We start from the raw sequence: 26,925 nt of genomic DNA, 5'->3' as shown, positions 1-26,925 counted from the left end.
TATCAATATGTTTAATTTATTATTGTTGTTGTGAATGAACAGTTTCTGGATGATTAGTAAAACAGAATACATAATATATTCAAGGATCTAACCCCAGGCCATTAAAGAGTAGGGGAAGGAAAAAGAAAGCAGAAAACAGAAGTAATATCTGTTACATGACGTCTGTAGTAAACAATAGAATACGAGTGCAATAGTGCAATTTTCCTTTGCTGGTCCAGCAATGCAAGTCTTAGTAGGAAGTCCACGGATGTGGCCTTTTGCATGTCAGGACTTAGCTGTGCACTGGCCGGGGATTAGAGTTTCTGCCAGTCTTCTGATTCTGCGTGGAATCACTAATGCTGGAGTCAGTTTTACTCAGTCCAAGATGACGCAGCTTCATATCCCAGCGCTGTGGAATTTAAAAAAGAAAACAGTCGCAGGCACATATCATTTCTGTGACTTCAAAAGCTGGGTAAGACTGCAAAGCCAGATCTCTTTTCCAAAAATATAAAATATTTGTCCCAGGATAACAATGAAACTGACACCACATAAACATAATGTTCTGAGTTTTAAAAACACAAACAAAACCATCTATAAGATATTCAGCAATACTTTCATATCAAACCTTAAAATTCCCATTTCTGGAAATGATGCAAACATCTACCAAGATCTATATTTTCTAAATTTATATTCAAATGGAAAATTTTTTATAGAGAATTTGACAGAAAGGCTCTTTTTATCCTCCTTTCTTAAGACCAAAGCAACACAACCTTTGAAAAGTTATTTGAGGGGATGGAGAGATGGCACGAGCTTAAGGACCTAAGCTGGATACCCAGCACCTGTGTAAAAGCCAGGTGAGAGGCACATGTCTATAACCTCAGTGCTGAGGGTGTGGTAGGGGTGGGAGACAAAGGAGGTAGAGCCCTGGAACTCACCTGCCAGCCAGTCTGGCTTAATCAGTAAGTTCCAGGATCTGTGAGAGACTGATTCAAAAAATAAGGTGGACAGCAACTGAGGAAGACCCCTGACATCAGCCTCTGGCCACACACACATATCAGCACGCACAAGTGTGTATACATGAGCATGTACACACACACACACACACACACACACACACATACAGAGAGAGAGAGAGAGAGAGAGAGAGAGAGAGAGAGAGAGAGAGATAATTAAGAGAGAGAGAGAGAGAGAGAGAGAGAGAGAGAGAGAGAGAGAATTTTTTACATTCTTGAGTTAACTAGAAATCTATAATAAGGATCCCAATAATTCCAGCCAGAAGAATTTTTTCCTACCTCAAACCTCTGACTCTGAGTATAAACATATGAACTAAAATTTTGTACAGAGCTGAGTGTGGTGGTACATGCCTATAATCTGAACAAGCAGGAGGTTGAGGCAGGAGGACGGCAGAGAGTTTGAGGCCAGCCTATAAGCAAGACCCTGTCCTAAAACAACAACAAAGAAGAGTGTTCGAGTTATTGGCTTATTGCTTCCCGTTTGCGTGTTTAAATTCAGACCTGAGACTGTCAATGAACTCGTGAAAACTCAAGTTCCCTGAAGAAAGCAATGGGAAATGAAGCCACTGTCCTGCGAAGCAGAAGCAAGCCATGTATCCCAGTGACAACGTACCTGGCAAGGCTTACACTGAAGCAGAGATGCTGAAAGCTCTTCCAAATGGTACTGGGATTTAGGGCAAATTCTTGTTCTGCACTAGTGAGCAGAAAACCAAATTGAAAGGATGGGAGGAGATTCCAGTATACTGAAGAAGAACCACTTGCAGATAGCACGAGCCTTCACTTGAAATGCATCTCACTTCTGACAAAAATACTAGGGACAAAAGGAATTTCCTAGTGATAGTTTCTATCTACAAAATAATGCAATCTACATTTTAGCAGGTCACTTAAACTCAAATGTGTCTGCTGTGTTGAGTGCCAGATGCATACAATCAACTGCCTAGGGGTGTTTAACTTACCTTGTAAATGTTTCTTTCCCAAGCCTTCCATCTTGCAGAAAGAAGAGGGGGTATTATGTTTGGTACAGTTCCCACTCCCTACCCCCATTCCTAGCACACATTTTTTTGAGATTCTTTGGCCTTGTATGCATTTCCCACATACATTCTTTTCTTCAAAAAAAGATGTGCTTAATACACTAATAATAAGTGAAACCCTTCTTTTTAAAAGAAATTTACTACTTGATTTTTCTTAATATATGTTCTAGAATATAAATATAAAATATTAATGCTGCACTACTGTTCTAAGGGCCTAGTTTGGTCAGATCTCTATGAAGATGGCTGTGGTGGTGGCTTGTCATCAGAATTCATGTCTGTACATTGGATACTGTGGTATTTTTCTATTTACCAATGATTTCCCCTTTCTCACAGAATTTGCGATTTGTTTAAAAGCAATTAAAAAAAAAAAAAAAAAAACAGAAACAAAAAAACCTCTATTTTCTACTCTGTCCACTAGGGATTGACACCACACAAATCCTGATCAAAAGTTCTAAGAAAAAGATGTTGGATAGTGTCCTTAGAAATTTGTTTAGACCTCCCCTTTCTTTCTGTCTGAAATGATGGTAGAACAGCCCTCCTTGACTTCCATGTAAACATGAGGATGGGGGCAATACCCTACAAATGGCAGAGCAATAGCCTGTCAAGAGGCTAGAGTCCTAATAAAGATGCAAAACCACCCTATCAGGATTAATGGCTAACTACAGGTAGAGTCATAAGAAGGTAAGACAACTGTACAGACCCTTGATACATATACAGGAAATTTATTCCTTAAATGAATAAGCATCAAAGACAATATCAGTTCTTGAAGTATTAAATATATATACATAATATGTATCAGGTTTTAATATTTTCATGAAGTTGAGGGCAGCTATTTAATTTATATGGGAAATGGTTTTCTATGAACTATATTATCAGATAGAATTTTTTCTGGTGTTGGGCACTGAACTCAGGGCCTTGTGCTTGCCACTTAAGCACTACCACAGAGCTGACTCTCCAGCCTTTTGTACTTTATTACTTGGAACATAAAACATAGGCTTACCTTAACTTTCTTACCAAGTCGGTCCTTCCACTTCTCAGCTATTGAGCCCTCTACCAAGAGCAACCTGCATTTTTAAAACAAGTGACCACTTTTGAAACATCAAAACATATTATTGAAAATACAAGGACTTGGTGCCAAGAAAAACTAAATATGTTCATTCTAGAACAGGAAATCCAAATAATTGAAAAAATTCTTAACTATTTGGGAGTCATTGACCCCTTTTAGAAATTAATGAAGTTATGATCCCTCTTTTCCAAAAACATTCTTACTCATAAACTATACTCACATCTTTTTCTATCCAATATATAAAGCAGAAGAAAGCAATTAAAATATGTCCACAGTCCCTAAAAAAGTAGAAAGAGCCTAAAATAATAACTCTACAGCAAGATCGTTAAAGAGAAATACAACAGCTAGGAAGGAAAACAAATTATCCTGAATCCTTCGGGGTCGAGTTACCTAGAGCGTTCCTCATCTTCGTAGCCCATGATGATGTATTCCTCATTAACATTAAGTGGAGGGCACAGGCAGCCAGAGCTGGTATAAAGGTTGACGGTATCCCTCGGAATGTTTACCAGAGATGCCTTTAGAATCTCCTTCACCTCCACAACAGCAGTCACATCATGGCATTTTGTCTTTACCTCTTTGACTTTAGCCCGAATAACTGTGATAAAAGAACATGAAGCTGATGTATATTATGACATATTGTAGGTCCCACAATTCAAAAGAAGCCATGTAGGCCTCTTTCTAGTCAATTCCTCTCAATTTCATGCTCAATGGCTAGAGAGCGAGAGTCAACCAGACATTTTTCTTTAAACTGGAGTGAGTGATAAACACTGTACCTGCCCTCTTGATACCCCCTGCTAATTTGTGTGTGAACATACATTTGTGCTCATATATGTACATGTGTGCACTTGTGTCTGATTTTCAGAAATCTATTTAGATATTCAAAGGTTGACTGAGTAATCTGTTAGAATTTTCCTCCAAAATTTCATTTTGGATGTGTGAATATGTAGGCATGTGGTACCAACTGCTGCCAACAGGAATTTAACTTACATTGCTTTCACCATACACAAAGACCTAGGCTCAAATATGATTTGTTTCTTCATTAGTACTCTTCAATTAATCAAATTTCTCAAGTTGGGATTTCTTTACTGCCTGCTCAAATGTGTTCCCAGGGTTCCTAAAAGTTCTGCAATCTTTTGCCATCCTCATCTCAACTCCTTCCTTTCTTTTAATACACATTATCTTTTATACTATCCCTTAGGAACTCTCAAGTTTCCTTTTGAACAAACGTCACCTCAGACCTTGTGTCCTCTCTCTGCTTTGTGGTTGACTGCTCTGACACCCCTTGTCCCTCCTGTGTAACAGAGTACTTTCCAACATGCCAGCTGCATAGATCTCCTTCTCACCATGCTGATACAGGCGCCCGCTCTGTCTCATAAGGCTTGGCTTCACTTCTCAACTCGAAGACAAATTACCTTCCTTTGCAAAGCGAAACTATATAATCAGAATCCAGAAAGCACATTCCTGTTACTTTTCTATATCTCTCCTTTGGTAGAGCCAAGTTCTGTAGATTTCCACTTATGGTTAAGTAAACATTTTTAAAGGAAAGTTAACAACAACCAAAAAAGAAAAAGAAAGAAGTCAAAATGTCAGCTACTAAGGAGTCAACAGCATGTCAGGTACCTCGTCATGTTGGTTCAAAATTCCTGGGTGCTAGACAGGGGGAACACACATGAGCCACTTTTGGAATGCTTCTTAAATAAGAATGCATTAACCCTTTCCACTGGAAGACCTCCCATGTACTTTAGGGGTTTAGGACTACACAGGATTGATAAAAGGAACTCCATGGAAATACAAAACCAGCTAATCAGCTGTTCCTCCATCAGTGTTCCAACTTTATCACGGCAACTTAATATTTCACCAGTACAACATTCAGGACAGAAACTGAGTTACTAAAAATTTTAAATCTTTAGGCTAAAACCTATTTTTGCTTAATGAATATTTCAGTTATCACAGAACTTGTAGCAAATATGAGAACTTGTAGCAAACAAAATATAATTGCCTTGCTGGCCCTGCCTGGCTGCATTTGCAGGGAGAATCCTTTTCTCTGCTTGTTCTTTCAGGTTCTGTATTTTAACAAGAGATAAAGTTGCCCTTTCAGACAAGTTCTTAACCCCAGATAGCAGAGGTATGTGTGTGTGTCCTGGCTTAAATGAATATGCTTCACAGTATCCATCAGCCATTAAAGATTAGTGAGCTGTGCAAATGTTCTCAGGCTAATGACTTATTTACCTAATGTGTCCACTATTTTCATTAGAAATTTTTAGCACATGTACCTACTCCAAAATAAATATCTCTTTACAAAACCTATCTATTAGTAAAGTAATTTTGTTCAAACTCAAAAATTTTTAACTGAATTAATTTGGAATGAGGCAGAGATTCAGTGTGAATTATCAATTGTTCCTATTCCTACTTTGTTTTTTCAACAGATGGATGTAAACACACAAAGTAAAAATCAATGTAGTTTAAAAATAAAAATAAAAGTTAAAAATAAGTAGTTTACCTTCTAGTCAATCACTGGAGTGCCTGTTTTCCCTTAAGAATACGTGAGTCCCACCAAATGACAATCCTTAAATCATGGGTATCCATGGGTTAGAGTTTGGCTAGGTAAACAAAAATTATCTCCTCCTTTCTTTTTTTTTCAGGAATGGGGATGAAGCCCAGGCTGACCTTGAACTCACTATACAGTCAAGGCTGACCTCGTACTCCTGATCCTCTGGCCTCTTTTCCCAAGTGCTGAGAAAGACTATGGGTATGAGCCCCCACACAAGCTTCATCTTTTCTGTGAATTGCAATCCACATCCTAGTTTAGTTCACAATATTCACCCAGACACTTTCTCTAAGACGTCCTCTTCCTAATGATTTTTAGGGATTAATGGTTTAACTTTTAATGAAAATAGCAGTACTATCTTTAGTCTTATCAAGGAAGTTGGGAAAGTTAAAATTAGTAGGTGAAGACAAATGAAAATTGGCATCATTTTTTTGTTGTTGGTGTCTTCTGGGGTGTGTGTGTGTGTGTGTGTGTGTGTATGTGTGTGTGTGTGTGTGTGTGCGTGTGTATGTGTGTTTTGTTTGACAAAGTCTCATGTATCCCAGGTTGGTTAGGAACTTGCTATGTAGCAAAGGCTGACCTTGAGCTACCATACCTAGAGGTATGTTTTTTTTTGTTTTGTTTTGGTTTTTTTTTGGTCTTTTTGAAACAGGGTCTCCTGTTGCCCCAGCTGGCCTGGAACTCACTATGTAGACCAGGCTGGCCTCAAACTCACAGAGATCTGCCTGCTTCTGCCTCCCCCTAAAGGCATGCACCATCACAGCCAGCTCATACTTAGAGTTTTATATGGTGCTGAGGATCTAATCCAGGGCTTTGTGCATGTTAGGCAACCATTCTACCAACATCCTAAGGCCCCTAGTATAAAAGTATGTTTTTATTTTTATCATAACTATACTTAAAAATCCATATAGTTTTTCTTTAAAAGCTAGTCTTCTAAAAATGAAAACCCCTCCTTTTCCCTATAGTTCTTCACATCAATTTGCACAAAGAAAGGGGTCTTCAGAAAAGTAACTAGGCACACCAGTACCCCAAAGTACATTATATAGATTTAAAGAAGGAACAACTTTGGTGCAATAATCATTGACAAAACCAGGAGAAGAATGCCCGTGGGCAGTTGGAAAAATTAGAAAAGATATTTTGTGGAAACCATCTAAAATAATTCCAGATAGAGACAGCATCCTTTGATTACATCAACCAACTATATTTATATAGGTAGCTCTTCAATTAATGCTTAACTTACCAAAATTTGGGGGTCAGGCTAGATAACAACACATTTTCATGGATGATCATCAACAACTATTCATGTTACTTTCTAAAGCCCTGTTTACCCCAGTGGAGTACAACTGTGGCCCAGACACCAGCACATAGACACAATCCATCCTCAGTCTCCCAGGCAGAGAAGGGATCATCTACTTTGAAAGTAATCTCTGTGTACTGTCATGATTCTAATTCCCCAAATGTTGCCCAATGTGCTCACAGTCAGGTATTTGGCAAGAACTTTGCTACCATGAGACATTTTAATTATCTGAAGCTAGAGAACTGTGCTCTTAATAGCTGTCCCTTGTCTTTAAGACTTATTTTTGAAGTATTCAACTCATTTTACGCATGCAAGCATTTGCACGTAACATACACACACATGCACACATGTTTCCTAACACAGCAGTGTATGAGTGGACCATGAAGTTAACCTTACCATAGTTGTAATTGTTCCGGAAATAGGTCTTCTGTGTAGCTCTAATAGGCTTGCATTTGCAACGTTCTGAAAAACACATTTAACAATAAGTAAAGAGTCAATATTCACTTTCTTTTATTTACTCAAGTATTTTCGGGACTGCATCTGAGCTGAGTGCTGAGAAAGGTTCTTTGGGCTTCTGTATCTGGTCATTTTCTCCTGAAGCTAACTTTCTGTTTCTCTGTCTGTTCAACATCTTATTCAATGTCAATAGGTTCTCAAGCTCTGGTTCTCTCCCACCCAAATCCTGAGGCAACACTGCTAACCTTCCTGCAGGAGCTCAACTGGACCCCCAAATCCTGAAAGAGGTATGCTTAGTGCTTATGGAAGTGGAATGCATGCCCTATAAGAGGCCATTTTTTCCCTATGCTTAGATAGCTGGAAGAGTCCTCTGAATTTCTAGCTGCTGTTCATATGCTTTTACAGGTCACACCTCATTCCTCCACATATTGGGACCTGAATCCAAAAGCAACTCCGGGAGTTGAGCAGGAATGGATACAACCCAGTAAAGCTGCCATTACACACAATGATATTTCTGTGCTCACTGGAGGAAATTACTACATACATTTTTTGAAAGGAGAAATTACATGTTTTAAAACTATTTACTAAGAAACTAACCCTGAATATGTTTTACACAGTATAGATGTATTTTATAAAAGCTCTAATTCTCTCAAAATGTTTCATCTGTAGATAATTTTACATCTTCAAGAATATATTATTGGCTGGGTATGGTGGAGCACACCTTTAACCCCAGCATTTGGGAAGCAGAGGCAGGTGGATCTCTGTGAGTTTGAAGCCAGCCTGGTCTACATAGTGAGTTTCAGGCCAACTGGGGCTACAGGGAGACCTTGGGGGTGGGGGGGGAGAGGGAGAGAGAATACATTATTGAGCCTTTTATTAAAGAGCTGCACTGCCTGGATTACTTAGTTGAAAAAAACAAAGCAGAGGATGTAGTTCGGTGGTAAGGTCGATGCAAACGGCTGTAAATTCAATCACCAGCCCCCCCCACACACAGCACACAGCACACACGCACAAACACACACACACACACACACACACACACACACACACACACACACCATAAGCATGGTGAATTGTCAGTGAAGTAAAATAAAACCGGAAAATAATACACATTGTCTCAGAAGACATTTGATTATGTGTAAAGCTTTCTTTAAATGAATACCCTGGAGAAAGCTCCACTAACATTAAATGTTAGGTATTTTTTTGTCTCATGACACAGAATACATGAATCAGAGAAAGGAAGCTACATTTTATAAAATATCTTATTTATTTATTTTTTTATGAGTGTATTGCCTGCATGTATATCAGTGCACCTGTGTTGTACAATGCCTGTGGAGATCAGAAGAGTGCATCAGATTCCCCTGGAGTTAAGGACGGTTGTTAGCTGCCACGTGGGTGCCACAAATCAAACAGGACCCTCTGCTAGAGTAGCCAGAGCTCTTAACCACTGAATCATCCTTCTAGCCAGGAAGCTAATTTTTAAAAAATGTTTTATGTTAGCATGAGGCCCAATAAGAAGCAGACCCTCTTGTTGACCGTTTACTTTTTATTCTTCTTTTAAATTTTAATTACTTATTATTTGTTTAGTGTGCATTGTATGTGTGTCTGTGTGGGGGCATGCATGCCATAGTGCATGTGTGGAGATCAGAACACAACTTTCAGGAGTCAGGTCTCTCCTTCCATCATGTGGGTCATGGGGATCCAACTCAAGTTGTCACCCTTGGTGGCTGGTGCCTTAAGCTGCTGAGCCATCTTGCCAGCCTCTCATATTTTCCAATCAAACTTAATTTTACTTCAGCTGAACCTGTAAATGAGCAGCAGCAATCCTGAGGACAGAAGTACCCTTCCTGCTAACTTCCAGTTTGAAATAAGCATCTCTCCTAGGGGTGGGTCACAGCAAAAACCGTTCTTCTCATGATGGTAATGGAATTTCTCGATGCTCCACAGAGCTCTTTCTTCCCTTGTTCTGCAGAGAATTTTTAACAGGAGAGTTCTGTGAAGAGTTTAGTCCAGTAAGCAATGGTAGTATCAGTGGTGCTTCACAGCTGATGAGACGGCTCAGCAGGCAAAGGCACTTACTGCACAAGCCTGGAAACCTGAGCTTGAGCTCTGGAATCCATGGAAAGGTGGAAGGAAAGAACCAGCTCCAGAGGGCTGTCCTTGAACCCCCACATACACAAATAATAGCAATAATAATATGTTTGTTTTTTGAGACAGGGTCTCACTAAGTAGCCCTGGCTGACCTGGAACTCACTATGTAGAACAGACTAGCCTTGAACTCAAAGAGATCCACTTGCTTCTGCTGGGATTACAGGTATGCAGCACTATGGTGGGCCAATAGAATATATATTTTTTAAGAGGACTACTTCAAAAATAATGTTCTTATTAACAAAATGGTTATATTTTCATTTAAAAGAAAATGGAAAGCTATCCAGCTCTTGCTTTGTGCAGTTGTTTGATTTTATAACCAAAATGTTGTAATATTATACATTTTATAGAGATATTATAAAAACTGAGAATATTTCCGAAGAAATACATGCTATAGCCTTGAATTTACAAGTTATCTTCATAAAAGTATGAGCTTGTTATTTTTCTATTTAAAAATAAATACATATCAAAATAATACCCAAAGAACGAAGAGTTTATTTGAGGGCTAGAATGCTTGCCTAGCATGTGGCAGGCCCTGAGGTTTGATCCCCAGCATTGCAAAAATAAAATAAATGCTGATAAGTTATCCACATATTTGTATATCTTCAGGAACTTGCCTGTACTCTAATAAAGAGAGTTTGGAAAAAATACTGCAACTGCCACTGAACTGAATCTAATTTGATATTGTTACCCATATAAACTTCGCTTGAAGCATAAACAAATGCATTCCATCAAACTTCCCAGGCAGAGATTTTTGTTATTTTGACTTTTTTTTCCCAGAGCTGAGGACTGAACTCGGGCCCTTGCACTTGCTAGGCAAGCGCTCTACCACTGAGCTAAATCCCCAAATCCCAGGCAGAGATTTTTAAAAACTATATTATAAAGTGATTTAGGAAGATTTCAAGATGATCTTTACATAGCTATGTGCATAATTATGTAGACATAGCTAGACTATTTCCTAGTAGCTAATAAGTTGGGTAGTCACATTCTTGGGAGCAGAGTTGCCACTCTGCAGTGCCCTTGCTATGCTCACTGATCACTTATGGAATAATGTGAAAATACAATCCCTTTTCACCATGATTGTTAGCTCTTTCTATAAGCAAATACCCATCTAGTTTGATTATCTATTGACTCAATAAATTAGGAGTAATATGGAGTGGAAATTTTTTATCCACAAGGTTCAATTATAGAAGAACTTCCTTCTACTTAAAATTATTCAAGTCACAGATTCATATCTGAGGTCAAATTATATCTTACCTTAGTAAAGCTAAAGCATTATCTCTCTTCCAAGACATATTCACCATTAATACACATCCAGAAGGCCTAAGAAGTAGGATGCTACAAGTAATGAGAAACTGCATGCATTATCTAGTGAGATTTTTCTGTGCCTACCACCTTAAAACAGACTGTAACCATTTATTTTTCTTTATTGCCAATAGTTTGATTTCTTGATAGTTGGACTTTTTATTGAACCAACAGAATTACCATTATTACTAATTTAACTGCTAGTAGTCTTCCTCTACCAGCTTCCTGATAGCACATGGATTTTAAGTTTTTAGTATACAGTGGCAAAATTTAATCTCTCATTCACTGAACATTGCATAAAAAAACATTACATATTGATTTTCTTACAATGTTGAGGACAAAAATCTTATAAAGGAATTAGAGTCTGCCATGGTGCTTTATCTTGGGCATTTTTTTTTAATTAAAGGAGCTGACTTTGATTTTAAAAAAAACAGTGAAGATAAAGATCTTCAAAGGTTTCAATATCGGAAGTTCATTCCCTTCACAGTCCATAAGGAAACACAATAGCCTGGATTGTGGGGCAGTGAGCAGGGCTCATCCCATGTGTAGCCATGAGCTATGACTAGGATGTTGTCTTGGATGCTCTTCATGCTCCCTCACTCTTTTCACTCAATTCTTTTAGCCACTTGCTAGAAATATTGTGAACTATTGTTTATTTTGCTGGTATAAAGATGTGTTTATTGCCCTAGTACAAATGTTAAAAGATGTTAACATGTCCAACCCCTGAAGAGATGTAGCTTAGTGACACAACTGGCATGTGCAAGACCTTGAATTCCATCCTCAGCACTGAGATGCCCCAGGTCACTGCAGTGCTTGAGCAATGCACAGTCTTTCCATCTCTACAGTGAGGCTTTGACAAACACAAGCCACATCCTTCTATATTCAGATTGGATCACAATATTGTAGGTTCACTTGTTAAAACACATGGAATAATATTTTTATATTGGTTTAAAAGCTTTAAATAATTCTAATGACATTACAATTATGAAGTTTCTGACTGGGTTTTCATTGTTTAATGTAATCTCGTTTGAGATCAAGCTTAAATGTGATGCAACTTTCTAACTAGCCCTGACCTTTATTTGAATTCTTTTTTATCTCACTCACTGCTGTAAGACTATAATTAACTTCACTAGATTCCAATAGTCCATAAACCTACCACGACTTTGGAAGATTACTATCCTTGTATATTTTTCTAGGAAAATAGCATAAATCTAGGCTCTGGATTTATTGCCAAAACATAGAAGAGGAGAAAGTACAATTCTATCTTGTTATGTTTCCATTGCAGCTCATACGTGGCCCATTCTAATCAGATCAGAGTTTGTTTGTTTGTGTGGTTATTTATTTTTTGAGACAGGGTTTCCCTGTAACCCCAGCTGGTCAGGAACTTGCTATGTAGACCAGGCCAGCCTCTATCTCACAAAGATCTACCTGTCTCTGTCTCTTGAGTGCCGGGATTAAAGGTGAATACCACCACACCCAGCCAGAGTTTATTTGTGTCAAATGCACATATTCTTGCATCTGATCCCTGAAATCCACTTTTTCCCCTTCCTTCCACCTTAAGACATGTGGCAGAAGGTCATAAAACATAGTTTATAAGATCTGAAGATTTGTACCCTCAACTCTGACCTTGACATATTTTCAACAGTCTAGAAGGTGTGTTTGTGAGCAGGTCCTTAAATAATTTTAAACATTTGTTAATATCTATTACATTAGGAATTTGTCTGTCTTTTTGTTGTTGTTTGTTTTTGTTTGAGACAGGATCTCACCCTGCAGCCTTAATTGGACTGAAATTCACTTTGTAGACCAGGTTAGCCTTGAACTCAGACATCCAACTGCCTCTGTCTCCTGAATGCTGGGATTGAGGGTGTGTACCACATGCCTAGCCATGAGTTTGTCTTTCTGCTATAGAAATACCAGTATCCCTGACTTCACAGCCCTGGGATATCCAAGCTTCTCTAAATATGAAATGGAAAAAGCAAAGAGAACTAAGATTTGTTGAAGCTTTTCAGTCTAGCATGTTCATACATTTGCTGTGCCACAATATTTACTTGGCATGTGCCACATTCTAGGCTCTGGATCAGGCCTATAGGGTACATGATGAGCAATGCAGGCAGTGCAGACAGGACAAAATAATGAGGCAATCTGCAACTATATGTGGTGTGTGTTTTGAAACAGTGCACAATGCAATGCATAACATGATCATTAAAACCAGTATGGCTTTCACAGTCTACTGTGGGAATGGTATTCAAGGATAAATCTTGAAGGTTGAGTTACAGTCATCCAGTCAGGAACCGCATCTTGCTTAAATCTATAAAATAGAAAAGAAAAAGTACACAAAGAAGACTGAGAAAGAGCACCCAGACATGCAGGAAATGCGGAAGGGCATGGAGTCACAAAGGCTGAAAAGACGGGAGTTCTAAGGGAAAGGGACTGCTGTGTCGAATGACCCCCAAAGCTCAAGTTAGTTAAGAAATAAAAGGGTCCATTGAATTTAATTGGCAAGGAGATGACAGGACCTTGAGAAAAAGGGAGAATAGAACTTTGAAAACCAGGACACTTCACCCACAACACAAGAAGAGAAAGGACAGAGGGGCACTGATGTTGACAGGATGATGGATTTGCTGGTGGGAGGATGAGAGAGTTTCTTCAACAGCTTTTACTTTCTCATCGAAAGATAAAGTGATACTGTCAGCTAGGGGGCCATGAGGATGAGGAAGGCAGGATGTGGGGTGTGGAGAAAGACAAGTATGAAACTGGTATCAAGTGCAAAGGCAAACTTTGCAGTGGGCTTGTCCAATAAATTTTCATTCTTCAAGTATGTCACCATTTAAGTAATTTTCTCCAATAAGTAGAATTGGGAATTTGCCCCCAAAAGAGAAGGGGAATTGAAGAAATTTTTAAGGAAATGATTATTATCATAAACAATGAAATCTCACATAAACAAAGGCTGGGGCTGGACAGATAGGAAGAAGCAGTTGATGGCAGACAGTCTCAAAGGAGTGAGAAAAATCAGCAGTGATGAGTCCAGAGCAAGTTGGCTGAAAGGAAAAGAGACAGCAGGTAGAGTGGGATGCTTGAAATTAAGACTGCAAAGTTAGCACCATTGCTAGACGGCAAAGGCCAGACTGCCCATGAAAGCCAACGGCTAAGAGGAAACAGGCCAGCAGGTGAGTAAAGACACCAATGCACTGCTTCATCTGCTGTATCACAAATCATCAAAATAGCATCAGGATGGATGCTGCTGTGGGACTTCAGAGAGCCCTTAAATTGTACCTCAGGAGGCAAGTTCTCCTATTCTAGAAACAAAGACATAGAAAAGCATCTAGAGATTCCACCTCTAGGATCAACCAACCTCATCTCAAAATTACAAGTCATCAAAAAAATACACTTTATGGGAAATCAGTAGAATCTTACTGTTCTGGGACATTTGAAAAAACACAAAAATCCTAGTTTTCTGATTTCAATGATGAAGTAAGAAGTGAAAGCAGCAGGGAGTGGGGCAAAGATAACAGCAACTCCTGTGCAATCAGAGGCCAAAAACTACATTAAACTGAGAACAACTATTAAAAGCCTCGAATTTTCAAGTCTTACTGTTATTATGCTCATTCAAGGGTACATTACTGTACAATGAAAATAACGAAATGAAGCACAGAACTAAAGTGTCATGGTAAGTAAAAGCAGCTAGTGACAGGAAGATTCAACAGCACTAACATAGTGATAAAAATTAGAACTCTGGGGCTGGAGAGATGGCTCAGTGGTTAAGAGCTCTAGCTGTTCTTGCAGAAGACCCAGGTTCGATTCCCAGCACCCACATGGAGGTTAACAACTGTTCATTAACTCCAATACCAGGGGATCTGATGCCCTCTTCTGTCTTCCATGGGCATTGCACTTACCTGCATGCAGATATAACACTCATACACATAAAAAAAATTAGAACTCTGCTTGCCTAGATGGGAAATCTCCAAGGGTGACAAAAATGCTTGGAAAATGGCTGTACAGGTACAGTCATCTTTCAAAACTCAAGGCAGCACACACTTCAGATTTGTCCATTTGACTATAAGTAAATTAAACCTTAATAAAATACCATTAACATAAAAATTCACAAGATATTCCTTACATTTTTTCATAAACTGAAGTATGTCATGACTTAGCAACCATTCACTGAAGATTTCAAATAATATTTATTTCCTAAATTTATTCATAGGGCAAAAATATGTTAAGTTTTATTTTAGGTTAGAGGAATATATGGAAAATATGGCAAGTTTAGCTTGATTTAGCTATAAAAACAAGCATCAAAGTTTATAAAAAAGAACTCAATTCATAATAATTTGTACTTTATAAAAGGAAGTTGCTTAAGATTGCAAGGACTAACACTGTACCAATGAGAAGAGGAAATTCAATTTATTTCTTTAAGATTATGTTTTCGGAAATTTTTTAATAAATTACTTTCCACAACATTTCTGCATCCAAGAGTCATTCAAATTATCCAAAATATAGTCAATCAGTTTTGATTATTTTCCCTTATGACATGTGATGGCTGTCTGTGATGTACTGAAAGTCAAAGAACAAAAGGACAAAATGAGTTTCACAGCCTTGGGAATCTCATGCCTGCCCAGTGCCAAGCACAGAAAAGAGCAAGAGGAGAGAAATGCCGCTCTGTCAGCTTTCACCTCATGGCCTTGAAATATGGTGGGTCTGGGAGAAACAAGTTTCCCTTGCATTTTTGATGAATGGTAGGATGGATGGAATAAAACCAGTTATGACACTCCATTACTGGGGACCTAGGATGATGATAGCGCCATATTCTAATGTTTCAAGGAGGAAAATTTTAATTCAAAGATTACTTTCGTTGTTAAATATGTTATGTTTAAATATAAGTAGGACAGCTAGGTACAAGTGTCCATTTAAGGAAAAATATGGTATTCTATCTGAGAGAGTAAGCAAAACTAACTAACAGAGAATCTATAAAACTAGAAGAATTCTAATGAGAAGAAATCCTCATGAAGAGAGGGTTCGGGGGAGGCCAAGCACAGAAACCAAGGGCAGTTGCCCACACCTGGCAGACAGAAGATCTTGGACAGTTTGGGTAAACATTCAAGGAGGCAAATGCTAAAGAAAAAGAATTGCTTAGAAGTGACAATTGCCAAATGTAATGGTGTGGACTGTAGCTGTACAGTATAGTTATAAAATATACTAGTTATCTATCCTAATTTTTTCCAGTAAAGAATAGAGGTTATTTCTAGTGAATCCAGCCTCTATAGTCAGAAATATTTGCTGAAGGGAGCTCCAAGGTCAATTTGATCTGATGTTCATATTGGGAAACAGGCACAGAGAAATACTTCAGTCATTCACATTATAGTACAGCATCAGAATTTATCAACTGCGCTGCCTCTCTGTAAAATTTGTATGTTTTGTAAATGTAAATGCTCATAAATGTGTTGTCATCATAAAATACAAAGCTAGGAGAATTATTTTTGGAATAATTTCAATTCAAAAGGCAGACCATGGGTCTGGGAATGTAGCAGTCAGTAGAGTGCTTGCCTAGCAGGCAGGAAGCTCTGGCTTCATCTCTAGCATTGCATACAATTGGGTATGGTGGCAAGCATCTGTAATCCCAGCACTTGGGAGGTAGAGGCAGGAGCATCAGCTGTTCGAGGTCATCTTCAGTTGCATAGGGAGTTCGAGGCCAGCCTGGGCTACAGAGACCTGCCTCAGAAAACAAAACAAAACAAAACAAAACACCCACATGCCTTTCCATTGAATGGTTTAAATATTTTTTAATTTTCAGTGCTGGTTTGACCAGGTGACTCAGTGGAATGGAGCTAAATGGCTTTCCATATTCAATGCTATGCAAATAGAATGATCTGTTCCTTTTACGATAGTGTATTTACAACAGTAAAATACACCAAGTGGAAACTTTTTAGAGTCATTATCTCTAAAAAGGAAGTGAAAAATTGTTAAGCTTTAAGGCAACAAACTAATTGGAGTGAAAGAATTTCTTTTCCAAATTCCAGGCAAAAACAGCTTGACACTTTGGAAAGAGGTCATTCTGTGGGTTACAATGTTTTGTGCCTTCCTCATTTCCTGTTTTATCATGATCCAGCTCAGCTGCTTCTCCAAAGAAAAAAATTCTGAGTGCAAACAAACTACATTTTCTTTTTGGAACATGTGAATATATCAATGTTTTTTTACAAACTGAATGTTGGTTTTGCCTGTTTGTTTTCCTCACCCGGGTTATAGCAGGGAACAGGAAAACATTTTTTACACAGGAATAGCAGACACTGATCCCAGGAACACTGCATTCATTCTAGGTAATTTTCCAAGTTAATCTGTTTTTGTATATTGTTCAGTGTTGCTGATGTCTTCTTTTACACATTGAAGCTCTATATATTCTTTTTTAAAATACTTTATTTATTTTATTTTATTTATTTATTTATTTATTTATTTTTTGGTCTTTTTGAGACAGGGTCTCCCTGTAGCCCCAGCTGTCCTGAAACTCACTATATAGACCAGGCTGGCCTTGAACTCACAGAGATCTGCCTGCCTCTGACTCCTGAGTGCTGGGATTAAAGGCGTGCGCCACCACAACGAAATTAAATATATACTTACCATATGACACAGCAATCTTATTCCTAGATGTTTATTCTTGAGAAATGGAAATTTGTAGTCACACAAAATATAGCAAATGTTTATAGCAGCTTCTTTGTGAGTTGAAAACCTGAAATGATCTAAATATCATTCAAGTAGTAAAGGGATAAATAAATGATAATACATCCAAGTAATAAGATATTCCTCAACAAAAAGAATGGACTGCTGATATATGCAAAAACTTTGATGATATTCAGAGGCATTATTGTGCATAAAATGAAAATTAATCTCAAAAGATTATACACTTTATCACTGAAGCTATATTCCTAGAGAGAGCAGATGCTCCACCATCTTGTATATCTGGTAATCCCCCAAACACATTATCAAACACTAGAGCACAGCTAGTGCGTAAGGGCAGGTGCAACTTGTAATTATAAAGGAATATATCATAAAGGAGTGTGGAGAGGAGTGATAGAATTGATCTGTATCCTGACTGTGGTTGCACAAATCATTCATTAAAATCCTTGCCTACCAAAATGTAAACCAAAAGGTCAGTTTTAATATGTTAATCTTAAAAGGAAAGTTAAGAAAATAAGGAAATAATTTTTGTGGTTTTTTTAGAAATAGGGCATAAGGCTCTGCAAATAAGACTTAAGTATTAAAAACACATCAAAAACCAATTTGACCACACATGAAAAGCAGGAAGCATGCTGTACTCACCGCTGCTTGGCCCTCGGCAATGTCCAGTACTAGAATCCATAGGAAAATCTGGAAGGTGGCAGAATAAGCAAAGAAGCACAACAGAGTTATTATTTCAGGACTTCCTATACAAAACCTAATTCTGTGACAACTTGGATAAGAACCAAGTGTCTCCAGGAAGTGGACCCTCATTAGTGCTGTGAGGGTGGCCCTCTCATTGGTGGGTTAAAGAACGGTGACATCCATTCTTCAATGTGATTTAAAGGTGCTGCATTTTGGTAGGACTTTTTAGATTTTTTTTTATTTTATTTTATGTGTAAGAGCATTTGCCTGAATGTGTGTATGTGCACCACATGCATGCCTGGTACCCTCAGAGGCCAGAAGGCATTGAATCCCCTGAAACTGGAGTTACAGACCATTGTGAGTGGCCTAATTGAGTGCTGGGAACCGAGCCTGGGTCCTTTGCAAGAGTAGCAAGTGCTCTTTTGTTTTGTCTTTTTGAGAGAGGGTTTCCCTGTAGTCCCAGCTGGCCTGGAACTCACTATATAGATCAGACTGGCCTCAATCTCACAGAGATTTGCCTGCCTTTGCCTCCTGAGTGCTGGGGTTAAAGATGTGTGCCACCACTCCCAGCTTGAGTAGAAACTGCTCTTAACCACTGGGCCATCTATCCAGCCCTGAAAGGTGCTACTCTTGAATCTTCATCACTTTTGCATGAAATTTTAGGATTTAATAAATAATTTGTGCTTGAATTTCATAAAAATTGTAAATTTTATTGAATTGTAAATTCAATAAAGCCCATATAAACATTAGGCACTGATCCAACATTTGTGAGTTTATGACAAAAAGAACCAAACACACCTCAACAGCGAATGGATATGTCACACTGTATTGGCACATTATGGAAAACAACCAGAAAGTGCTCTCATGCCCTTTGTTAAATGCAGACTAAATAGTTCAGCAGAAATCAAGCCTACTGCCTGTAGACCACTCAAACCAGTACAATTAATAGATGTGGCAATAATTAGAAATTGCCACTGGTTCTTTTCATGATGCTGTAATCCCAGAAAATGGTAATGATAAAGGTCCTCTGTGCTCTAATTAAGAGAGCAGCCTCTAATGAATTGCACTGCTTGGCCCTGCAGAGCACCATACTGAGAGACACCATAACTAGCCATGGATTCTTACTGACACTCAAACTCAAGCTTTTATACAAGAATTCTATACTTGTGTTAACACTTTATGCTAAAAAAGCTCAATACCTCTATTTATCCGAACAAAACCAGCATTCTTTTCTGTTCTTATCCTTCATAAGTCATATCGAAAACAACAGGGAGGGGTTTGCTGTGCTGAGTATTGAACCCAAAGCTTAGCATGTGACCTACCATTGAGCACACACCTAGCTCTCAGATGATGTTTTAAAAGATGTATCAAAGCTGGATGTGGTGGCCCACACCTTTAATTCCAGCATGTGGGAGGCAGACAGAGTTCTGTGAGATCAAGGTCAGTCTGGTCTACATAGAGAGTTCCAAACCCAACAGGGTTACATTGTGAGACCCTGAGACCCTGTCTAAAAAAAAAAAAAACCCAATAAATAATAATAATAATAATAATAAATCTCTTTCAAAGGAAAGAGATCAGTCTCAAAAAATGGATAAACAACAACTACTAGTTCTAAAGCATTTCATTCAACTTGGCCATTAACCATTTATAATGACTATTATCCTATTTAAACTTCATTCATGATAAATATATCCAAGTTTTAGAGTAAAATTCCAATATTTTTCTCTTCTTGAATAATAATGAGACAAAATGCATATGGTTTATATAAAAATCATCTCCCTGTAGATGAATAAATTATATCAGTGCACATTTGAAGCATTTACTGTTCAAGGTTTATAAATGAAAAATAAAACTCTTAGAAACAGTTGAGCTACAGATAATATTTTCCTTATTTTATATTCATACTGTCAAAGATGTTTCTACACTTTTAAAAATATTCAGAAGTCAATTGTTAGAGCTGTAAGAGAGAAAAATCAGAGTTTTCTAATCATAAATAATCTCCCCAATTATTTTCAGGTTGTTAAATTTAGAAATTCTACCATTAAAATCATCCTGAATTGAAATGATACTGTGTGGTTACTAGATTCTATGTGCCAAGGATTTCTAGCAGAAATTTCAGAGATTTCTGGAAGCAAAGCCTATACAAGAATAGCATTACAAGGTGAGGAATCACAGTACTCTTTATGGGACCTGAATGTCCTGCAGAGTGGCTAGACTAGGGATCAGGGCAAGCAGAGAGATGAATCTAGAGGAGAAGAGGGAGATTGAGAAGGCCAGAGCCAGAGCTGAAGGACTTTTAAGTAAATAGTTGTACATTTCAGACAAATCACTCTGTCAGAAGATGGAAGAAGAAAGAAATACTGGTGATGAAGAAGATATATTCCATAATCCCTGTAGGGCACGGTGAGCACAAAGCAAAAGAATGAAATTAGAGAGAGAAGGAAGGAAGTCTGATTCTGAGTAGATTCAGTAGTACTTGGTACTTACTGAAAACCAGACATGAACAGAGATGGAATCAAGGCAGACTCCCAGGCCTGGATAACTATAGTATGATGCTGTCTTAAAATCATATAGAAATGCTAGAGAAGAGTAAGTGTAGGGGTGGGAAGGATAAATTCACTCTGGGGCATGCTGAGACTGAAGGACTTAGAGGAAAAAATAGGGAATGCATCTTCTATCCTATCTCAACAAGGTAGCCAAATAGTCATTTCTTATCTCCTGGAGGCCATCATCTTGGGCCCCCTTTTATTCTTTTAAGCCACAGATCAATACAATGAAAATATTTTGCTGCTTTAACTGCAACCTGATAGGCAAAAGACAGATTTCTCCAAAAAAATAGAAATGCCACTTTTTTTTTTTTTAACAGAAGAACATGGTCAGTGTAGAACAGGCTCTGGTTTGAATTCTCTTTTTCTCAGCAGCAGAATTAAACTCAAGTCACTTCTCTGTATACCTTGGCTTTCTTTTCTGCAAAATGGGAGTGACAGCACTTGCCATGCAGCTATTAAGAGAACCTCACATGCACCGCTCACGATAATGCCTAGAGTGTATGGTGTGTTCTCAGTTTTTGTTCTATCAGTGCTAAGGATCCCTGTCCTGAGACAGCGGTTTCTCTCCCCAGTTTGTTTAGAGTTTATATTGTGCTTTACCATTACCAGTCACTCCCCATGACCACTTCCCTTGTTATTGACAATCTCTGACCAATGTCAAGTGACTTGCTGGAACATGAATAGCAAGCCTGGAATTCCAACTAAGGGCTTGCAAACTCTGAAATTGTGGTTCTTGCTAAACTCATAAAATATAGCTAATGCTTCATTACTCAAAATTGTACATCTACACAGTGGCTTTCAGGCTCCTCTTTCCAAACATCCAGCAAAGAGAGAAAGGTCAAAGATCACACAGTCCACTTTGCTCTTTGAACAATTATTTGGAAGTCTGGTGAAAAGGAAATAAAAAGTAACCGGTTAAAATAAGATTTAGGGATGAGCTAAAAATTTCCTAGCACTGATAACCAGTCATCTCTAAATAAAATTAGTACAATAGCATTGAGACACTCTTCCCATGCCATCCAGAGGGCCTTTTAGTATTTAGCCAGCAATATAACTGAGGGTGATTATACAGCTCCCAGCATGGCAAGCTGTAGGTGTTCTAGAAATAGCTGTGAAATACTCTACCATAATTTGCCTTACACAGCCAATTTCTGAGATGAATGACTTATTTTTTTTTTTCCTTTTTGGTGAACCAATGAGTTTAATTAGCGTTATATACAGGATCATGGGTCAGGGGTTATGAGGGGTCCTTAGAATCATGTTTTCTCTCCATTCTGAACCTAAAATTTCCATTTCTCCTCTTCATTCCATATTCTTGTTCATATCCTTCCTTCTTGGTATTTGGCCCCTCAAATATTTGTAGACCAGGCCTAAAGAAAAGGCTCCCTGTTCCTCCAAGAGTGCAGAAATGATTAAACAGCAGTTTCTGCATATGAAAGCCGGTGGGGCTCTGCCAGGCAAGGGAGCCTGCAGAATGTGTTAAGCAAGAGCTGAGGATGTTAGTACTACCTACAAGCCAGCAATGTAACTGAGGGTGATTATACAGCCCCCAGCATGGCAAGCTGTAGGTGTTCTAGAAATAGCTGTGAAATACTCTACCATAATTTGTCTTACATGGTCAATTTCTGAGATAAATGTCTTATTTTTTTCCTTTTTGGTGAACCAATGCGTTTAATTGGGGTTATATACAGGAGCATGGGTCAGGGGTTATTTATAGCACATGAGCAATTTATCACTTGCTACATCACTGAAGAAAATGAATCCTTTTCCCCAGCAACTATTAACTACCTATATATCCCCAAGGAGAAGTACAGCCTCGTGAGCCACCCCTTTTACCTTACCTTGCCCCCTCCAGCAAACCATTAACTGATTATAAGTCGGGGTGGGGGGAGCCTTGTGAGTCCCTCCCCTAATAGACTATCTCTAATTAACAGATGTCAATCAAACTCAGTCTTTTTTCCTGCTATTCTCACAGGAATTTACTCCTGAGCCTAAGTTCTAGGTTGATTTGTATGAAAGGAAATGTTAATTTTCTATATTCAGGAGAAATAAAATTTGCTTCTCCAGTTAGATCTCAGTATAAACCTCATTCTTTAGAGATGAACTAATGAAAGTTCCAGGCTGTGTCTGCATTACCAACATATCATATTCCAAAAAGCAAAGGAAAAGGAAAAGTCAGTTAACTTGATAGAACAGTAAAAATAACATTAAATTAGCAATAGCAACTTGTTCAGGGATTGCCGTGTGCTAGGTTCAAGACTCCATGCCTTACATGCTGTCTAATCTTTACCATGCCCTTGGGATATAGGTAATTTTGCCTTCACTTGCAGGTTAAGAGTCAGAAGTTATATCATCTCCCTATAGCAAGAGCTGGCATGAGTCCCAAGTCTAGGTTCAGCACCTGGTCTGCCTCACTCGCCTCACTGTGTGACTCTTAAAGAGCTGGCTAAGTGTCTTAAATAACCAACCAAATGGCCAAGTTGAACTGAGTTCTCAAAGTGCTCTACAATAAACATGAAATACATAATAAATATTAGTGATGGTCAACATGTAAGATGTTCTTTTTAAAAGTGTGTTCATTCTTAGTGTTTTGGAAGCAAAAATAGCCTGAAGCATTGGTCTGTTTCAATAAGGTTTTGCTTTATAAAATGCCCTAAGCTTGTTTGTAGAGTCACAATATATTAGGAGTAAAGAGATAATCATGAATGGTTAGATCTGAAAATCCTCTTGATGATACAGGAATGTGAAGGGACACCACTTTATTAAGAGAAGTCTTATTTTCATATCTGGTTGGATAGACTCTAGCCATAAGGCACAGGGATTTTGTTTATACCTGGAGGAAGAAAAAAAGTCTGTTTTGTAAACTATCAAATCCCACTAAAGAGTAAATTACATTGTAAATAAAAATGGCCACATTTGGTAGTTCTTAAGTAATTCCAGGTGTCTGACAGTTCCACTCAACATAGGGAATATGCAATTTTCAACAAACTGGAGGCCGCAGGCCCCTTCACGCCACCACGCACTTCTCCATCCCTGTCCTCAGCTCACTCCTGTCTCAACAGTCTGCTTCAAACCAAAGGTGAGGAGTGAGGTCATCATCACTACCACCTACCCTCATTTACTTTTCTTCCAAAGATGCTGTCAGCAGAACAAATATTATGGCATTTTAAAGCAACTCAGAAATTATATCCCTTGGACTGACAAACTGTTCCCATGCATGTCCTATTTGAAGGCTTCAATAAGGCAATTGTTCCATGTTTGGTCCACGGTGATAGGTAACTCAGGGATGCTTAATGAAACTGCTTCCCGTCCACACTGACTTTTCAGAGCCCTTATCCTTGCCAAACCTCACTTACTCCAGGCCCATCTCTAGACTTAAGAGCAGGTTTTGTCTTCTAAGGGAAGGATGCATTTCAGAGTGAACCATTGCCACCTCATTCCTAGCATTTGGCCTGAGAAGAGTTAGTTAAAGTCATTTAACTGACTTTAAGTGCCTGGCAAACCAAGATAGCAACTGCATTGAGCCTTCCAGAGCATAGAGCCTGTGGCTTTAGTGAGTGGAAGGGCTCAAGAGTTCTCTTTGGGTCAAACAGTAAAAAGAATACATTTCTTTCTGGTTATTTTATGCAAATAGTTCTTGATTCTTGATTAGCCTCAAGAAGACAGTATTTACATTCACAGTGATAAACTAAGTAAGGTGACCATCACAAAAATGTGTTTTAATTTTCAGTTATTTGTACTTTTCCCTTTCATACTTTCTTAATTAATGAAAGTGATTTTTCTAAATCTGCTCAATGATAACTGAGAGCTGTTCATTAGATAGGGACTGGAGACATGATCAAATTGCAAGGCAGAAGAAGGAAACCTTGATGTTAAATAAATGTACATAAATGGGACAACCAAGTCAAACACATCTAAAAACAGTGGATCCCAGAAGATCACGAGCTTCATCTTTAAAGTACATGAATGGTAAAATTTGAGGTTATGGGTTGGTTGGTAGGGGTAATATTGAGTTTGAATTAAGTAGATCACAGTGAACTGGATTTAGTTGGGATCTTAACACTACAAATGTCACAATTAAACCAAACATCAGTGAGAAAACAAATTGCAACGAAACCCATTAAGTGTAGAGTACACTTACACTTGTGTGGGGAATGTGTGGATGGCATTTACACAAAGAATACACTATTAAGACAAATTATATGTAGAGTATGAATGAGATAAAGGATGAGATTAAAATAGCATTATATAAGAACAGAAAGCAGAAAATATAACTCCTTTTGTCCATATGCCATTTACAAATGACTTGAAGGCTATGGGTCTATGAAAAGGGACCAGTCATTTCATGAAGTCCCTAGGCTCTCTGGGTGAAGCAGGCCATAGGAGCTAATTCTGCAGTGCACAGCAATGTTTCACAGCTGTTCCAGTATGGAATAGAATTACAATCTATTTCATTGAAAGGAGGGGGAAATTTAAGGTGGTGGTAATTGCTCAAATAGGGTTTTGGACACATACTACTAATAGATCTGTGTGTTGGGATAAAGTTACTGAAATTATCTTAGCGCTTTTAGTGACTAGAAGAAAATGTGGGTTTCGGTTTTCCGATTTCTCCTTACACTTGTAAGCAGTGAAATCACCAAGGCTACAGCAAGCAACCTGATGAATGAGATTGCAAAAGAATCCGGCAAGAAACAAATGAAGAAAATAAGACTAGGAATTCGCTGGGTAAAACGTGGCTACTTTCACACGCCAAGAGTGAGAAGAGAAGTCGGGGTGGAGCTGCAGTGTGATGAGTATAAAACGCACCGATCACCTCCACTGGAAGGATGATAAAGTGAGATTTTAAAAAAGAAATAGAACAGGACCAATAGAGAAGTGATTAATGGGCGCATCAAGCGATCCCAAGAGCAAAGAGCAAATTAGAGGATAGAGGACCTTCGAAGAGAAACCAAGGGCTCCAACGCGGAGGGTGGGCTGTGCTGCGGACTCACCCGCGCCGTCGGTGGTGACGATGGCCTCGGGAGAAATGCATACGCCGCGGTCGTATACCGGCAGCTCCTCGCAGGCCAGGCTCTCGGGCCACGAGTGGCGGTACTTGATGAGGATGGGCTCGCAGCCCTGGCGGGCGCGCTCACACACAGACTTGCAGGGCTTGATGGGTTCGTGCTGGAAGTCAATCGTGCAGATGGGCGCATACATGGCGCAGAGGAAGAAAAGCAGATCCGGGCTGCAGTGGGTGCCCAAAAGACCTTCGAACTGCTCGATGGCCAGGATGGCGTTAGCCTGGGTGCTGTGGTGCAGGTGGTTGGGCATCTTGGTCATGTTCCAGGGCAAGGACTTGCACAGCGGGATGCGGACCGGCTCACAGGCTGCTGCCCCGGCTCCAGACACCTGGAACAGGCAGAGCGCAGCCAGGGTAAGCAGCCCGGCCCGCAGCAGCAGCATCCCTCCCGAGACGCTGCACACCATGATCCCGGCAGGATGGGGCAAGGCGCAGTCGACCGTGGGTGCAGAGGCGCGCTTCGCGGTCTCCTCCTCCCCTCTGGAAGTGGACACAATGACCTGGGAGCTGTCCTCCCCGCAATCGCAAAGCTCGCTTGGATCCAAATCCCCGGGTCAGGTCCACGGGCTTGGCGGAGCCTCGCCCCTACCGCGCTGATTGCGCTTCCCTGGCGTCTAAGTCTTTGGGCGAGGCAGCATCTATTTATTCCTCTCGCTCTGGCTGAGACATCAGCCTTCGCACATCAATCAAAAAAGAGGAGCAGGAAAGGAAACAGAAATAAAAACAAGAGTCGAATTCAGCTAAGGGACTCGGAGCTCTGGGGTTTTGCAAAAGGTGTTGGAAAAGCGGTGACTTCTCCAAAGTGAGGAGAATGGGGGACCGGGAGGGAGGGAGGAGGAGACAGGCGACAGAACTCAGGGGAGCCGAGGGGGCGGTAGGAATTTGCCAAGTCCTGCGGGCTGGGGAGCTGCAGGAACAGCGGCGGGAGGAGCTCCGGGGAGGTCCAGGCCTGGGCCAGCAGCTCCGCCTTCCCACCTCCGCCGGCCGGAGCCCCTCCCCCCGCGGTCCCCGGCCCCGCGGCGTCTGCTTCTCCCTGGAAGGCAGTGGGGTGGCGATCCTGCCTGGCTTCGAGGATTCCGTAGCCCGAGGCCGCTCCAGGCTAGAGCCGCACAACTCTTCCA

General features: G+C 39.5%; 1 protein-coding gene across 2 annotated transcripts; it reads right to left on the bottom strand.

The window, feature by feature from the left end:
* Frzb (frizzled related protein) lies at positions 1-26,706 on the bottom strand. Of its 2 annotated transcripts, XM_029561049.1 has the most exons (7): positions 25,734-26,706; positions 18,152-18,199; positions 7,331-7,396; positions 3,480-3,684; positions 3,024-3,087; positions 1,606-1,686; positions 1-388 (listed from the first exon to the last, which is right to left on the bottom strand). In XM_029561049.1, the coding sequence occupies exons 1-7, from the start codon at positions 26,209-26,211 to the stop codon at positions 272-274; spliced, it is 1,059 nt and encodes a 352-aa protein (XP_029416909.1). In that variant the 5' UTR covers positions 26,212-26,706; the 3' UTR covers positions 1-271. The 2 variants fall into 2 exon arrangements, with proteins under 2 accessions (XP_029416909.1, XP_008826166.1); XM_008827944.3 differs by lacking the exon at positions 1,606-1,686 and having other exon boundaries at positions 25,734-26,697.
* Between the last annotated feature and the right edge of the window lie 219 nt (positions 26,707-26,925).

Source organism: Nannospalax galili, unplaced genomic scaffold, assembly GCF_000622305.1.
Source record: "Nannospalax galili isolate Female #2095 unplaced genomic scaffold, S.galili_v1.0 scaffold892, whole genome shotgun sequence".
In the NCBI taxonomy this organism is placed as follows: domain Eukaryota; kingdom Metazoa; phylum Chordata; class Mammalia; order Rodentia; family Spalacidae; genus Nannospalax; species Nannospalax galili.
This window is presented reverse-complemented; position numbering and strand designations above follow the sequence as displayed.

Bases quoted from the DNA above. Each gene is read 5' to 3' on its own strand.
- Frzb (XM_029561049.1), bottom strand. From the start codon at position 26,211: ATGGTGTGCAGCGTCTCGGGAGGGATGCTGCTGCTGCGGGCCGGGCTG. The intron at 3,088-3,479 runs GTAACTCGACCC...TTAAAAATGCAG, and splicing joins GAAGATGAGGAACGCTCTAG to GTTGCTCTTGGTAGAGGGCT. The intron at 389-1,605 runs GTACGTTGTCAC...TAAATTCCACAG, and splicing joins TTCAGTGTAAGCCTTGCCAG to CGCTGGGATATGAAGCTGCG.